This window comes from Protomyctophum bolini (assembly GCF_963924005.1).
Source record: "Protomyctophum bolini genome assembly, chromosome: 8".
NCBI lineage: Eukaryota > Metazoa > Chordata > Actinopteri > Myctophiformes > Myctophidae > Protomyctophum > Protomyctophum bolini.
The window spans coordinates 14523031-14539521 of record NC_137869.1 but is presented as its reverse complement, the minus strand read 5'-3'; the positions used below and the strand labels follow the sequence as shown (position 1 = coordinate 14539521).

Sequence of the window (16491 nt, the reverse complement as noted above, 5' to 3'; positions counted from 1 at the left end):
ACGTGGGACGAACATTTGATATGAGATATTTAATAGAAAATATAAATTAAAATTAACTGTGTATATTATTTGCTATGTTGTTGACAATCTACTTTAATTTAGTATGTATATTTATGTGATTGTGACAGTATTAGACACTTTTTTGGCAGTTTGAAATTGTGGCCACTTGCTGGGGACAGGCTAAATACAGGCCTTTTTGGGTACAGGGCCTGCTTTTAACTAATTCAGATGGAATATGAAAACAATTATAATGAAATTAAGGGCATAATAATACACAACTGTATTACACTTAACTTTGCAAGTGCTTTTATTTTTATGAATTAATTTATTTTTTACATAAAATAAGGCTCTTATGTGTGGGACATGTTTTTTCCACTTTTGTCCCTCATCTCAAGAATGAGTGAGTTGTGTGTTTGTTTACATGGCTGTCATGTTGGATATAGAATCAATTTCAAGCCGCACCAAACATGGGTGGATTGTCAGAATAGCCATACCTCGGAAAACAATTTAGTGTTGATGAAAATAAAATCGATTAGTTTGTTTACATGGCTGTCATGTTGGATATAGAATAAATTCAAGCAGTGCAGCCAGGTGCTGAGCTTTTGTTTAGAATGGTCTGTTATAGGGCAGAGCAGTCATTATCAGAAATAACACACCACTGATTTCAGTGATTGACCATTCAGAATGAAGGATTCATATATAAAATATGATAACGTGTTGTGTGAACTATAAAATAAATTAAATTAAATGCACCATCCTTGAATGTGGCACCTGTAGGATATTTTGTTAAGAAAAAAAATATATATATGGAGACAGTCAAACAAGAGTGCTTTCATGTTTCACGTTTTTTACGTGAGACATGTTTCAGTCAAATCAAAAAGACTAAAGAGGAAAGTGGAAAAACATAACATTCAAAGAATAGAAATATATATTAGTTTGCATTCATTGTACCTGGTTTCATCAATGCAAAGTTTTTTCTGTCCACACGATTCCTACCTACCTGTATGTGGGACTGTCACTGAGATTTCCCGGGCCAGATTTTAATCAAGCAACTTAAAAAATGCCTACGGTGCAGAAACTCGAGTAGATGTTAAAATGTTTGAAATTGAAATGCCCATTTAACACATCATTGCAATAGTCAAGGCACAAAGAAATAAAAGCATGAAATGTATTGTCCCCGTAAATTAATGTCCTATGTAGTACTTCATCATACTACAGTGACATCGTGTTTGAGCTCGTAGATCTGCTATTTTTGCTATAAAGTAACAGTTTTGGACATAATGAGGTTTCCAGCAGACAACATTTCGCCGTCTTTAAAACTCAATCTCTCAAAGTGTATCTAATCTTGGATGGATATATTGATGAGATGAAAAACATGTCTGAAACAGTTTGTTCACATGGCTGATTTTACTTTAGGCTGGAATCAAATAAAAAAGTAAACCTGGCCATCATTGGATAAAGCAGCAGTCCTCGAACATTTTCATGTCTACGACACACTCACCCCAAATGAATAGGCAAATTGGGCCATGGACCCCAATACACGACACTTTCTTTATAAGATACTAGTAAAGTATTACACTACGATGCAACAATGATTTTGTTGGCCGGTTATATGTTCTTTGGGAATACAAATTCAATTTGAGGCCAGTTTGTTTCTATATTGATGCACCTATGAATTAAACACAAATCTTCAATGTATTTAGCTCAGAATACTAGTGTAGTGTACAAATTGAACCAATTGGACCTTTACGGGTCCAAAAAAAATATAAGAGTGAGTGCAATATTTTGGTTAAAACAAAAATGTTTGTTAAAAACGTATAGCTCTATATCTGATCGTAATCACTGCTATGGAGTTTGTTCAATAACAGGGGTCTCCCTGTCTCTCCAGCTCTTAATATTAAACAGAAAATGCATTTTCAGTTTCAGTTACAAATTAGTAGCAATTCATCAGTTTCAATTTGATAGTATTCCAATTCTGTTGGCTCATTGATTTATTTAATCATATCCTGTATGAGATCTGTCTCCTGATCAGACGAAATTGGTACCATGACCTGAAGATGCATTTTGAGTGTATTTTGAGACAGCGACCCTGTCACTGAACAACACACACATCTATTGTAACGATGACAGAATTATTATTATGACAGAAGACCATAGATACATTTAACACTTATTTTAAGGGGCAAACAACGTCCATTACAGTACCTTTGAATGCAGTGAGGGTGGGATTCAGTAACAACTGGTGGAATTTGCTTTTGTACTTAGTGATCATATATCTACATAATAGTTTTTCATTTGTGTCGAAATAAACCAACACAGCCATGTTTAGCTTAGCCTGCAGCCTAATACTGTTGGTCTACTGTACGCCTATAGATGACTCAGACTAGAGAGCAGTCATTCTATGGTAGGTTTATTCTAGCATGCATAAAGTAACCTATATGGCTGTCATTACTGTCCAGTGTGTCCACACATTAAAACATAATGGGTTCTAGCATACATTGATCTGTAATTACAAGTATTAATTCTAGCACGAATAGCTCTATCTATAGCCTACTATACTGGCTGGCATACAGTCCACCCATCAGTCACATATTGGTTTATGGCGTTGGAAATCCGTAAACTAAATACGGTATGGGTTTTAAAAGCCATGCAGTTTGTCTATTTCTGGGTGGCCTGGCCATAACGTTAAAGCAGATCAAATTAGAACAAGTTGGTGTCAACATCCAACTAAAAAGACGTTTGCATGACTTAAAAGGTATAGCCTACCCTGCACGTCAATATATCACTGATAATGAATAGGCCTATCGACTAGAGTTAGCTACAGATGAGATGAGATGATTGGAAATAAAGCTCATCATTCAAGACGCAGCCGTGTGCACTGCAGGCCTGTCTTTTTTTCTTTTAGGTGAACCGAAAAATGTGTTCGCACCCCAGGTGTCTGCTTTAATCGCATTATCATTACTGTAACAGCACTGCCAATTAAGCATTATTTTAATTACATACAGAGCACAATCAACGGAGCTTTAATTACCTCTGAACTGGGTTGGTTTCTCTGGTCTTATTTCACCTCAGTCTTCACGGTAGAGATGTTGAATGAATGCACCTGGTGGCGATGATGATGATGAGCAGGAGGAGAGATCAACTCATGCAAGGGATTAATTATTAGATTGTCTTCGTGGGTGAAGTTGTCAATATTCCAGCCGGTTTGTTCATTCAAATCCGTCCGCGTTGTGTGCGCGATGCGGCACGGATATGAATGGAGAGGTACAATTATGTTGTGTAATGATGTGTTACTGTACAGCTGTCATCCTCCTGCTGCACGGGGAAAGGTGGAGCGTCGATTCTGTGTTACACTGAGAGATGTGCCCCGTCCAATCCTGCGACTTTGGGGGTCGCCGTTTTGCAATTCGACTAAATTGCTTTGACAGTTATGTAGGTACTATAACTATAGGTCCTACATACATAACTAATAATTAACTGATTTCTAAAAAACGAAAGTTGTCCTTTAAAAACATTCACTCATCTGAATGTGCATCAATCAAATGTGATGCAAATAAAATGCTATTTTCCATAATCGCCAATATATATATATGACTGCGTTTCTCTTAGAATAGAGAATGCAATTAATTTCCATAAAATGTAAAAGTCAACAATCGGCGACGAGTCACAGCATTCGATCGGTTACAGGTGTTACTGTAACCTCTCCTATAAATAGCCTGTGTCTCGGTGTTCCTTTATGTGAATGAAGATGTTTTTCCCCCCTCGACTCTCTCCCGATAAACAAGAAAGACGCTCGCTCTGCCCAGAGAGAGAGAGAGAGAGAGAGAGAGAGAGAGAGAGAGAGAGATGTAAGAGGATCCTATCAGACGACAGAATAGCCTACTGAACGTCATCGCGAGCGTGGTAATGCACAATCTATGTAAAGCGCCTTGGATAAAGGCGCTAAATAAGTGCACAATTAAGCTTTTTTTTAAGATACTCCAGATTTCCGCCCCAACATGACACTGGCAGCATCACTTGCAAATGAAACTATTAAGTGCTGCTGCCTGCTTCAAATATGCATCATCAAAACCGTTTTCACTGAGGCATTTTAACATACCAGTAATAATGTTCTGCTCTTTGGTTGGGAAGGTCAATCAAATCTAGAAACAGAAACTCTGGGTCCTAGCTCTTGTCTATTTCAGCCGAGGTACACAATCAGTGTAGTTCCAGGTCAGGCATCTACGATAATTGAAATGTTATACCTTAAGGCTTGGATTCTTTGGTAGATCTTTTTACGCATTTCTAAACCTATATAGTTGGCCATTTGTGCCCCAATATTGAAAATACTCCCCCCAAATACTAGAGTAAACTAAACCCCTCAAAATTACTACTTATTAAGTAGGTTAAATGTGCTTACCGGTAGTTACTTTCCACCTGTTATTTTGGATATACAGTAGGAACTTTTAATTTAATCCCAAACTGCACTATACACACATGGATTACATGGAAGACTATTCCGTACTGTGTGTCATATTCACTGGAACTGGACATCAAGCCACTTGCTGAGTAGCTGATGCTGCTGTCATGTTGTTTTAATGACAGTTGTATTTTGGTTTGTTTGTACACTACAGAATAGGGTTGATTATAGGGTGGAGCATATTTGCACAAGGAGGGGATAGCTCAACCCACTAGATTAACACAAACGCCTGATAACTAAAATAAAAAGAAGGTTTTCAAACCATTTAGCATTGTATGATGTGCATTGTGCAATTTCCTAATGGTTTGTTTTACAATGTGCATTTACAATGAATGCCTGTGCTTTGTTTACTGTGATGTTCCGATCACCTGTCCTGTCCTGCAGCAGGGGTGCCCACACTTTTTTGACTTAATAAAAAAAAGTATTGTGGGTTTGAGCCGACCTTTTTTTATGTCAATCAAGTCACCTTATAGGCAAATCATTTTAACATTTAAATTATATATATTTTTAGGGGCGAATTTAGCTGCACACCGGGGTCACACTCAGCTATTAGTTTGTATTGGCAGTGTGGTCAGTGTACCTATATCAAACACACCCAGTGTTATCAGTGCAATACACCTCCAGACCCACAGGAACGCACCCAGGGTGCCGGCCCGGTGCCGGCGAGCCACACCGTGTCTGAAACGGTAGAGAAATGACAGAGTTACCATGTGGGAGTCCCCGGTGGTGGGGAAGTTCCAGACCCCCAGGAACGCGACCAGGGGGCCGTGCCGCCCAGCGTCCGAAACGGTTGAGAAATGACAGTTACCGTGTGGCGGTCCCTCTACTGTACCCTCTACTGCTCCTCGAGGGCCATATTTTGACTAGGGTACCAGGCTGGGGGCCGAGTCGACCTCACGCGACCCCATTTGAAAAGGCCCCCCAGTTTGACATGCAGAGGCTACTGACCCCCATTTAATGCCATTTATATCTCTCTCTCTGGGAATTTATAAGAAGAAATACAAAACAAATAGTGTTGTCTCCTGCCTTTATTTTCTTCTAATGATTTGATCTGCCCAAAATATTGTGTTCATTGTCATGATCCGAGTTGGCTTTTTCCTTACATTGTATACCGGCATATATACACACAGTAATTTTATAATTATAACAATTTTAAGCATATATAATTATATTCACACACATAATCATCTAATTATTTCTTGTACATGACTGCCACCCTGTGAACAGACATGTTTTGTTGAGTTTATGGGATATTTATTAACATAATAGATTCATAAAAAAAAAACTGTAGGCTACTCTGTTCCAGGGGGTAGCCAGCAAAAATAGTTTATATATTTTAATATAAAATATTGCAGCCTAATATGCTGTAAAACTCTCTTTCCTTCTCTATAGACGAATCCAGGAGCACGTAGGACGTATTTCCTGTAGGCGGACTAGAGTTCGCCTACAGGAAATAAGTAAGCTGCGACCATGAGACCCGCTCCTGGATTCGTCTATAGACCGATTCCGTAGCGGGTCTCATGGTCGCAGCCTACGTATTTCCTGTAGGCGGACTCGACGTAGATGCGGGGTTTAAACCCTCATCAGGCGCATCTCTTCCACTACAGTGAACGGCAGAGTGACTGATGTTAGTTTGCCTTAAACGTTACTCTTTTACCTGCTTTTTTACTAACACTAACATTACAAAGATGTCCAGAACATCGAGATGAACCTGTGTAGTTTATGGCTGCTCCAACAGTAGTGGCAACATAAAAAAAAAGAAAAAAGGAATGTCTAATATCCACCGCGGTGGCTGAGACCAGAGCCATTGAGTAAGGGTTGAGACGAAGCAGTGAAAGATGCATAACGCCAGTCTAACCCAATACCAAATTCTGTTTTATTAACACAAGGCTGCTGTACTTTATACCTCATACTTTAAATGCTTAGTATGAGGTATAAAATACAGCAGCCTTGTGTTCATAAAACAGAAAGATTGGGTATGGGACTGGGTAAGACTGACATTATGTATCTTTCAGGACCTTTCACTGCTTTGTCTCAAACATTACTCAATGGCTCTGGTCTCAGCCACCGCGGCGGATATTTTGACATTCCGTATTTATTTATTTTTTATGTTGCCACTACTGTTAGAGCAGCCATAAACTACACAGGTTCATCTCGATGTTCTGGACATCTTTGTAATGTTAGTGTTAGTAAAAAAGCAGGTAAAAGAGTAAAGTTTGAGGCAAACTAACATCAGTCACTCTACCGTTCACTGTAGTGGAAGAGGTGCGCCTGGTGAGGGTTTAAACCAAGGGGCCAGCTATGCACTCCAATGTTGAAGCGCTGGGCCCTAGTGGTAAGAGGAAGGACTGCAGGCGGACCCGTGGATTCTTGACGAGGAAACCCCGTGCAACCGAGCGCCCAATGTAAAGCCCAGGTGCACTCTGGGTGCACTTCCGCATTTGGACACCAACATTTGGTGTCCAAATGCGGAAGTGCACCCAGAGTGCACCTCGGTGAAATGCTGAATCAGCGAAAAGACGGTACTTCCGGCAGCCTTCCGGGTGCTTCAAAACGCCACTGAGCAACTTCCACTGACATGAATAGCAGAGGGGGCGGAGCTTCGCGTTAGTTTAGTCTCTATCCTTTTAATACTCTATGGTTTAAACCCCGCAGCTACGTCGAGTCCGCCTACAGGAAATACGTAGGCTGCGACCATGAAACCGCTACGGAATCTGCACGGACGGCTCCAGGGAGGGGGCAAGGGGGGGCTTTAGCCCCCTCTGGTGGAGGCTTAGGGCCGATTCATACTCCTATTTTAGAGCTGAATAAAAGTCGGTTCGGCTCTGTAGAGACTCAACAGGAATCAAGACTCCTACATTACACCAACATCACACAGATTTTACATTGACATCACAGTGGCATGTAACGATATATCGTATATCGATATATATCGATTTATTAAGAATTAATATCGATTTTCCAAAAAAAGCTGTAAATCATATTCCATCATATTCGCATGCTTTTGGAGAGAAATGAGACAGACTCCATGCAGTCACTTTCAGTAGTAGAGGCCCGCAGAGGGGAGCTGTATGTGTCTGTGACACAGGTGATGGTCGTTATTGATGCTCATTAATACATCAAGGAAGGCAATTATGTTTCTGCACTGTCAAATAGGTTTACATCTATCCTAAGATGCCATCAAAGAAAATAAATGTTAACTCGAGCTAGGTTTAAACATGAAAGCATGTTTACAGTTGTTGCACAGAAATTAAGTAATTTTACATGAAAAGTAATGCTACTTTTGCAATGTAGTTAAAAAAGAAATTGTGAAAAAAGCTTGGAGGGAAGATAAATCCTTTAAAACAAAATCTGCCATTTGTCTGGAAAATAATTGTGTTAAAAATATCGTGAAAAATCGTATCGTGAACCTCATATCGTGATACGTATCGTGAGTTGAGTGTATCGTTACATGCCTATATCACACAGATATGAGGAGAAAACGACTGCCGAAGCAGACAACCCGCAACACTCCAGGTTAGAGAATAAATCCTTATAGGTGCAAGGCTCGACGATAACTGAGAGAGAGAAGAAAATGCCAGCACTCACTTCTTCTCTCTATCACACAGATATCACAACACAACCCGACAGCTCATTAGACACAAAGGAAAAGAAGTCACAGCACTCACATGTCAAACTTTTGGCTGCAGTTTTCTTCCCAGTCCAGAGGAAGGCGACTTAGGACGTTTACTGTGATCTCTCACTCAGTAAACATCCACATACAGTATACTATATATACAGTATGTTGTGTGCAAGCTACTCCCAAACCATGGGAATGGGAAACGCTTACATGTTTGTATATACAAATAAGTGAACTATACTTTCAGCCTGTCCCTCTCTAGTATCATGCAGCAGGTCTCTCCGTCTCCCTCTAGTATGATACCTAAGAGGCAGCAGACCCCAGTCCACTCTGCTCCAGTTCAGCGATGACAGACATATGTTTGAAGTCCGTTTGACTGTGGTTGAACGCCTCCACCAATCGGAACGTCTCCTGCCTCTGTGTGCCGTAGAACAGCTGCACCTGATTGGCCAGGCACTGGGCCTGGTGGACGCTCTGTAAAAAGGGGAAGTGGTCAGAATGGTACATTTAACTGATTTGAACATTTATTATAGAATGTTTTTTTCTCCCCATCCAGATAATACACCGTTAAACCAGAAATAGTAGTCACGATTTGTCTTTTTTGTTGTTAATCTGTGTAGATAAAATATATCCATATACTATATAATCTTAGTTAGAAATTGAACAAACTTGGGCTGTTTGGTAGGAGCATATAGCCTGCATTACTAAATGGGAGGTACAATAGAGCACCGAAGTCTGACGTCAATATCAGTAGAGGGCACAAATCCACGGGTTCATGTACTTTTTATTTGCATTGTAACCCCCATAGGGGGATTTTAGATCGCCTCATATAAGAACTGTTTGAAAAATAAACATATGTCATCCCGGCCATTTCACTCCTATGGATATGAAGAATCAAGTGACTGAGAGAAAACGCTATTGTTACTGCTACTGAATTAGTTACATTTTCGGTAGAAACAGATATCATATACGAGTGACTGACTGTCGCAAACGATACAGAGACACCTCCCTGACAATAACACCTTAAATGCTTAAATTAAACGATTTTAAGATGATCCCATGTTATTCTCCATAGAGAAATTACTTCCGTGAACCAGGCAGAACCAGGGGATGAGTGAGTGACGTCAGGACTTCGGCGGTCTATACAGCCTGGCCATGCATTACTTACTATGAACTTTTGGTCCATCTCTGCAGTCATGAGGATGATTCCCTTGTCTTTGCTGAGCTCAGGATAGTGGTAGAGAATCAACTGGCTGGGAGCGTGCTCTCCTTGGGACTAACATAACATCATTAATAACATAACATTAATTAATATTAATATTATAACAACAATAAAATAATCTGAGCTCAGGATAGTGGTAGAGAATCTGGCTGGGAGCATGCTCGCCTAGGGTCTGACATAACTGAAGCCCATCGCACACCGTCTGCGGCACGTTGCCGCGCGGCGCCGCCTGGAAAATAGTACTGTGTTCTATCGGCGCGCCGGGCGGCGCGGCGCGGCGGACGGAGCCGGTGTGCGATAGGTTCATTGAAAATAATGGAGGCGGCTGTGTCCACCGCGCAGCGCGGCGGACACAGCCGGTGTGTGGTGGGCTTTAATCCGGTTTCTGAAAATGAATTTCTGTTTAATAAAAAGCCGGCGAGACATGGAGAGTGGAGACTCCCGTTACTGAGCAAACACTACACTACATAGCAATGAGTACTATCACAATAGAGCTTTATAACACTATTCTTTGCGACTGTAGGTCGCAGATTACTATGAAAAACATGTCAGTCCGTCAGTGACTCCAAACATCAAACCCTTAGATCTCCATATATGGAGCTGACCTGTTCCGACATTCCATATGTTGATCCTCCCCACCTCTTCGATGTCTCCTTTTTGACTGATACCGGTCCATCCAAACTAGTACCAAAGAAAATCACTTGTACTACTTAATGCCTTCCATGGAACTTCCAGCTCGCTTCCCAGTGCACTCTAGCCAATGAGAACGGCAGGCGTACTTGGACGTTGACACTAGCCAATGAGAACGGCCCGTGAGTGTATGAAAAACAGATGTGAGCGTACCTGGACGTTGATGAGGGAGCTGAAGTGAAGTTCGTGCCCTGCCCACTGACCCAGGAAGAACTCGTATCCTTCCCGCTGAGGCAACGCGTACAGGAACTACACAGGAAGACATATATGGTCATAGGGAACTACACAGGAAGACATTATGGTCATAAGGAAGTCATAAGGAAACTAATAAAAACATTTTTTTATGTTCTCACAGGTATAGGCAATACGCGAGTGCGTGCGGTGGAGCGGGGGGGGTCTTACCACTGGACAGGATTTGGCTCTGTTGAACATGACTTCAAACGTCTGGGTCTGTATGGATGGAAAGAAACACAATTTAAGGTTTGGTAAATGGTGCAAGAGTCTTGTAGATCTGCTATTATTATATCATACAAGGAAGTATTCAGAATATTGTGGAAAAGTTAATTTTCTTCCGTAATTTGACATTTTTCATATATTCTAGATTCTATGGGCTTCATTTATGAACTTGCCAATTATATCATAAGACAAGCGGTGGAGCATTGTCTGACCAGCTGACAGGCATCTAAACAAATATGTATTCACTCCTAAAATGTATAGCTCTAAAACTAATACCAATATCCTACCAATACAATTGGTAGGATATTTCCAACTGTACTACAAGAAATTAAAATCACGCAATTAAAAACAACATGTTTACAATGTAACAATTATAATTATGCTTAATCATTCAGCCATTTGAGCGCATATGTGCAAGATGATTAACACACTTATAAACAATCTCTGTGGAAATATAGCATTTTGTTTTTGGCATCAATGGACATGCACGCCTAGTTTATTTCCAAGTGACAATGACTAGCATATAACATTCACCAAAGTGCTTTAACAGTCCTTCAGATACAATTTGGGCTTTCGGGCGGCGACGCCACTGTTTAAATCTTTCATGGAGAGTGAGGTCTCCATTTCTCCAAACGTATATATAATAGTACGCCCATGGAGTTATGTACAACAACCTGCGTTAAGGATAGAAGAAACCACACGCTCCAAAACTGTGCCCAGTGCAGGTAATATCTTAAAGGAGAATTCCATACTAAAAGGCTGTCTTACCTTTCTTTGTAGTTGTTACGTCCCCATCAAAGAGATCCAGGTGTTATTTTGTGCAAAAGCTCCTTATTGGCTATTTCCCCTACCATAAGCCCTAAATGAATTGCATTGAATTGAATGGGATGTATGGGGTGTTGTGCTAATTCGCTTATTTACATCGAAATAAGTAGTAAAGTGTGCCGCTTGGGTTATTATTTACATTATGAAGAGAGGATATATACAAAAAATATATAATTTTGAGCGATGGAAATAAGTGAATTAGCACAACACCCCATACATCCAATTCAATTCAATGCAATTCATTTAGGGCTTATGGTAGGGGAAATAGCCAATAAGGAGCTTTTGCACAAAATAAGACCTGGACCTCTTTGATGGGGACGTAACAACTACAAAGAAAGGTAAGAAAGCCTTTTAGTATGGAATTCTCCTTTAACACTGACTGGATTTATTCGGACCACCGGGAGATTGGAGATACTGTATAACCATCCACCAAGAACACACCAGCCTTCATCCATATGATCATGCATTAATTCGTCAATCACTCCATAAGCCTTGCCAGGCTCTCATTAACGTGGCAGTACTCAGGCACAGCAGTCAAGGCTCACAGGGGATCGCAGACCCCTACATGACTGCTTTAACGTGCACTGCACACTTCTTAAGAATGGGTTAAATTAATATAGACTACAAAGGTATTCCATTCATGGCGATGCAACTGTGATCAGTGTGATGTGTGATTCATGTAGCCTGCTACTATGTGACAAAGGTTGTAGCCTCACAGAATAATCCTACTGGCAAACACTGGGACACTTGCCAGTGTCCCAAAATGCACACTAACTTGCAAGTAGGTGCGTGCTTACTGTATGTGCGTGTGCGGACATGACAGGCAGTGGGAGGCGAATGGGGGAAACGTATTCTTATTGGCTTTCCATATATTCCAGTTGTTCATGTTGGAAAATCAGGGCGTTTTGATCAATATTTAAATGACGGTCGGTTTCAGCCGTGACATTTATCACAGCTCCGACCAATTTTACGCTGGCATTGGCTGTATAGGATCACTTGATAAATCTCACATGGACCATGGTGTACGTTCATTCCTTGAAGGCAGAATATACACTCCATTGATAAATGATGCCCATTGTGCATAAAGTGAAATATTTTGTTTTAATCTGGATGATTATGGCATAAAGTGAGCCACACTTCACATCACATACATACCATAGTATGATGAATATGAACTACATACTGATATTATCATTAGCACTGAAACAATCCATGTGTAAAAGCTCACCGGTATGACTGCACTGATTGTGTCCTTAGTTGAATAATACTTCATCCAAAGCTAAAAGAGACAAAATAGATTCAATATTATTCGTATTTACAAATCATTGTTAATACTGTATGTCACATATCAAAGAGCTTATACTTATATCAAATGACATTATACATCATATATTAAATACATTTGAATAAAAACCCCTTATCTAGTTCTAAACCAAGACAATACATGCTTATATCTAAGGGGTTATATCAGTCCAGAGCATCTTTCCATAGTTATTTTCATTTTTATTATATTTCCAGATTAGTTTAGATTCACAAATGGGTTGTCTCATTTCAGTTTGACAGTTAAAATACATAACAGTGATTCTCAAACATGTGCATGTCCAGGCCCTAAATGTAAATGTATTCGACTACCACAAACCCCAGTTTGAAGTTTGAACAGATTGTGTTCCAGGGACCCCATAAGAGAATATTTATGTTATATATTAGATATAGAAGCACTGAGAAAACTGTTGCGCCTTTCTTCGTCCTTTTTTTCTTCAAACTTGACTACGGTAGCAGTGGTCTCAAAAACATAAGGGAAACTTTGACAGGAAAAGACTCGCTCACCGTATAGAAAAAGAAGTAAAACTCCTTAGACTGAGACTAATTTTTTTTTTTTATCATGCTCTGTGCTCATGGTACAATTAAAAAGCAAATGTTTCGGTCCTCAGACCTTTGTCAGTGCTATGGTTTTTCACAGACAAAGAGCTTACTCTTAAAGAGCTCCAAAACAATACAGCTCAGGTGCTGAGAATTACTAATTGGTGACATCACCTGATTGTGGGCGTGGACATTACAGAAAGGATATACAAAATCACAGTTATATAGAATATATACAGAATATTGCATACATCACATGTTGACAGACTTATACAATCACTTTTTGAATATAACTTTTTACTTTATAGGTAGCAGGTATAGGAGGGAGAGATCTTCATTCAAGCCACCTGGATTGACAGACTTTAAATAAAAAATCCATCTAGATTCAGTTTGGAGGAGTTTAGTGTCTAAATTCTAGATTTCTTAATTTGATCAATGGCTGTGTAAGACAGATGCTTTGAGATCTATATAGATCTCAAAGCATCAGAGACTATATGGTGAAAGTACTCAAAGTAGACTGCTACATACCCCCCCAGCAACACACGGGGCGGTTGGATGGAGTCACCGGCTTCTACCCTTGTCTACATTGTGTGGCCTGTAAAAACTCCAAGAAAACGAACACATTTACAAGTGCAGTTACTAACAAACAATACACTATCAGACAATTTCTGAATTGTAGTTCCTCTAATGTAGTCTACATGATCACATGTAAATGTAATCTACAGTACGTAGGCAAAACATCTAGGGCAGTCCGCACACGCATCATAGAACACATGAGTGCCATCAGACGCAAGGACATCAAATCTCCTGTCCCCAGACACTTCATGGAAGCCGGTCACTCCATAGCAGATCTGTCTTACATCATTGATCAAATTAAGAAATCTAGAAGAGGGGGTGATTTAGACACTAAACTCCTCCAAACTGAATCTAGATGGATTTTTTATTTAAAGTCTGTCAATCCAGGTGGCTTGAATGAAGATCTCTCCCTCCAGTGCTACCTATAAAGTAAAAAGTTATATTCAAAAAGTGATTGTATAAGTCTGTCAACATGTGATATATGCAATATTCTTGTTTCTTATATAACTGTGATTTTGTATATCCTTTCTTTAATGTCCACGGCCACAATCAGGTGATGTCACCAATTAGTAATTCTCAGCACCTGAGCTGTATTGTTTTGGAGCTCTTTAAGAGTAAGCTCTTTGTCTGTGAAAAACCATAGCACTGACGAAGGTCTGAGGACCGAAACGTTTGCTTTTTAATTGCACCATGAGCACAGAGCACCATGAGCAGAGCACCATGAGCACAGAGCATGATAAAATATTTTTAAAAATATTTTTCTAAGTCTCAGTCTAAGGAGTTGTACTTCTTTTTATATAGTGAGCGAGTCTTTTCCTGTCGAAGTTTCCCATATATTAGATATAGTACAGAATTCTGCACACAACTGTTAGTTCACTTGCTACGTACACAAAGAGAGCCATGTGTCTCTCCACTCACATCACATGGCCACATTGTGGGCTTGTAAAATAGGGCTTACACCTTACAGTAAGTGATTAAATCTAGGAAGACACTTCCGTACAGATATTAGGCTGTGTTCACACTGTATGGTAGGCTAATCCCAATTTAAATGTGATCTTTAGGACTGACTGTACACACACCATTATTAAATCTGATCTTTAGAACTGACTGTCCACAGTCACACTATTAAGATTCAAGATGTATCATACTATGAAATCAATGATGTGTTCAGAAACTTCAGACATCACTGAAAATAGCAGAAACTTGCACACCCATGACCACTGAACAGGACAAGCATTCAGCTGCCGTCTTCAGTGGTCAGATAGCTGGGCCGTGTGCATTTTAAGAGAATGATTATTTTAATGATCAATTAATTTATTTTGTTTGTTTTTGATGTAAAGAGTCCTAAATAAATGAGGCGGTGGCGGCTCAGGGGTAGAGTCTCCAGATGGTAACAGCAAGGTCGGCATTTCGAACCCGGGCTCCCCCAGAGTTATGAATGGGTGAATGTAATGCACAATCTATGTAAAGCGCCTTGGATAAAGGCGCTATATAAATGCACCATTTAAATACATAATCTGACCAGACTGACCTCCAAAATCTCCAGTCTTGTTGTGAATGATATAATACAGATACAGTATGCAGTACTATGTACATGGATTTATAATCTATTCACACTGACCTCAGAGATCTCATCTCTAGTGTTGTTGTGAATCATTTCCAGGTTCAAGATGGATCCCAGCGTCTGAACAGGAAACAATTCATGGCATTACATGAGATTTCTGTAAGGTTGCAACAATGTATTCAATCAAACTAATTGGTTTAATCAAGAATAGAATAAAATCATGATTGATCATGATTATTTTTTTTACCTTGTCTTTAGTAAAGCCTCCAGAGTGTCCTCCTGTAGACTGACGGTCTTTCTTGTCCAGCTATAAAAACATTGACGTTTAAATTGACATCTTATTCATCAACATCGTTCATATATCTAGATGTATATCATCTCATAGTAAGTAAACATTTACATCTTAAATTCACCATCATTCACATTCATATATCCAGATGTATAGCATAGTTAGTAAACATTGTTTAGCACTATCGGAATAATGATCAGATGATTCTAACAGCATTTTTGATACATGTTGAGTACAATTGTACAACACGACAGACAGCCTACCTCCTGCTCCATCATTCTGACAAACTCTGCTTGTTTAGAGTGTCCAATCGGTTCATTCTTTACTTCATGACGTTTCTCCAGTCGTGCATTAAACTCCTGGGGTTTGGCACTAAAAAAATATTCAAATTAAGTGAAACAATTCTCTATCTCCATCAGTAGAAAATAGCACCATATTTCAGGATGGTGCACACAAATTAAGAAACATCGACATCTACTGGGCCGTTGGGGTATTACAGGGACTAAATACAAAATAAATGGTCATCTAAATCTAAATGTTTAACACAACAGTGACAACACAACGGTATAATCATATATTTAATCAAACACTGTCAACATTTTCACAGTTTTGAATCGCAATCAAATTGATGTTAGAACATCTGAAGCGCAGGGCTGTGTGGTTTACTCTTAGAGTATATATACAAGGGTTTACTAGGCATGTTTAGCATGTTAGCTTACCTGCGAAGCCTGCGGATCTTGTCTTGGTATTTGTTGTAATAAGGATTGTCCTCCAGCGTCTCTGGACGCAGCTTGACGCAGAAGGTTCTGAAGTGGGTCGGAACCAGACCAGGGATAAGGGGAGTGATGCCTGCGCTTCTGACCGCTAACATCCCACGATACCAACAGGACATCTGCACCATAGCCGCCGCCATCTTACCTTCACTCTCCAT

The 16491-nt window shown here is 39.8% G+C and overlaps 1 protein-coding gene across 1 annotated transcript; it reads right to left on the bottom strand.

The window, feature by feature from the left end:
• Nucleotides 1-4461: 4461 nt before the first annotated feature.
• atpaf1 (ATP synthase mitochondrial F1 complex assembly factor 1) lies at nucleotides 4462-16491 on the bottom strand (the record flags this gene model as incomplete). The annotated part of the gene is made up of 10 exons (XM_080769771.1): nucleotides 4462-5137; nucleotides 8382-8552; nucleotides 9247-9354; nucleotides 10144-10239; nucleotides 10393-10440; nucleotides 12500-12550; nucleotides 15329-15391; nucleotides 15519-15578; nucleotides 15824-15932; nucleotides 16280-16491. 9 exons carry the CDS (start codon nucleotides 16489-16491, stop codon nucleotides 8382-8384), a joined length of 918 nt encoding a protein of 305 aa, XP_080625897.1. The 3' UTR covers nucleotides 4462-5137.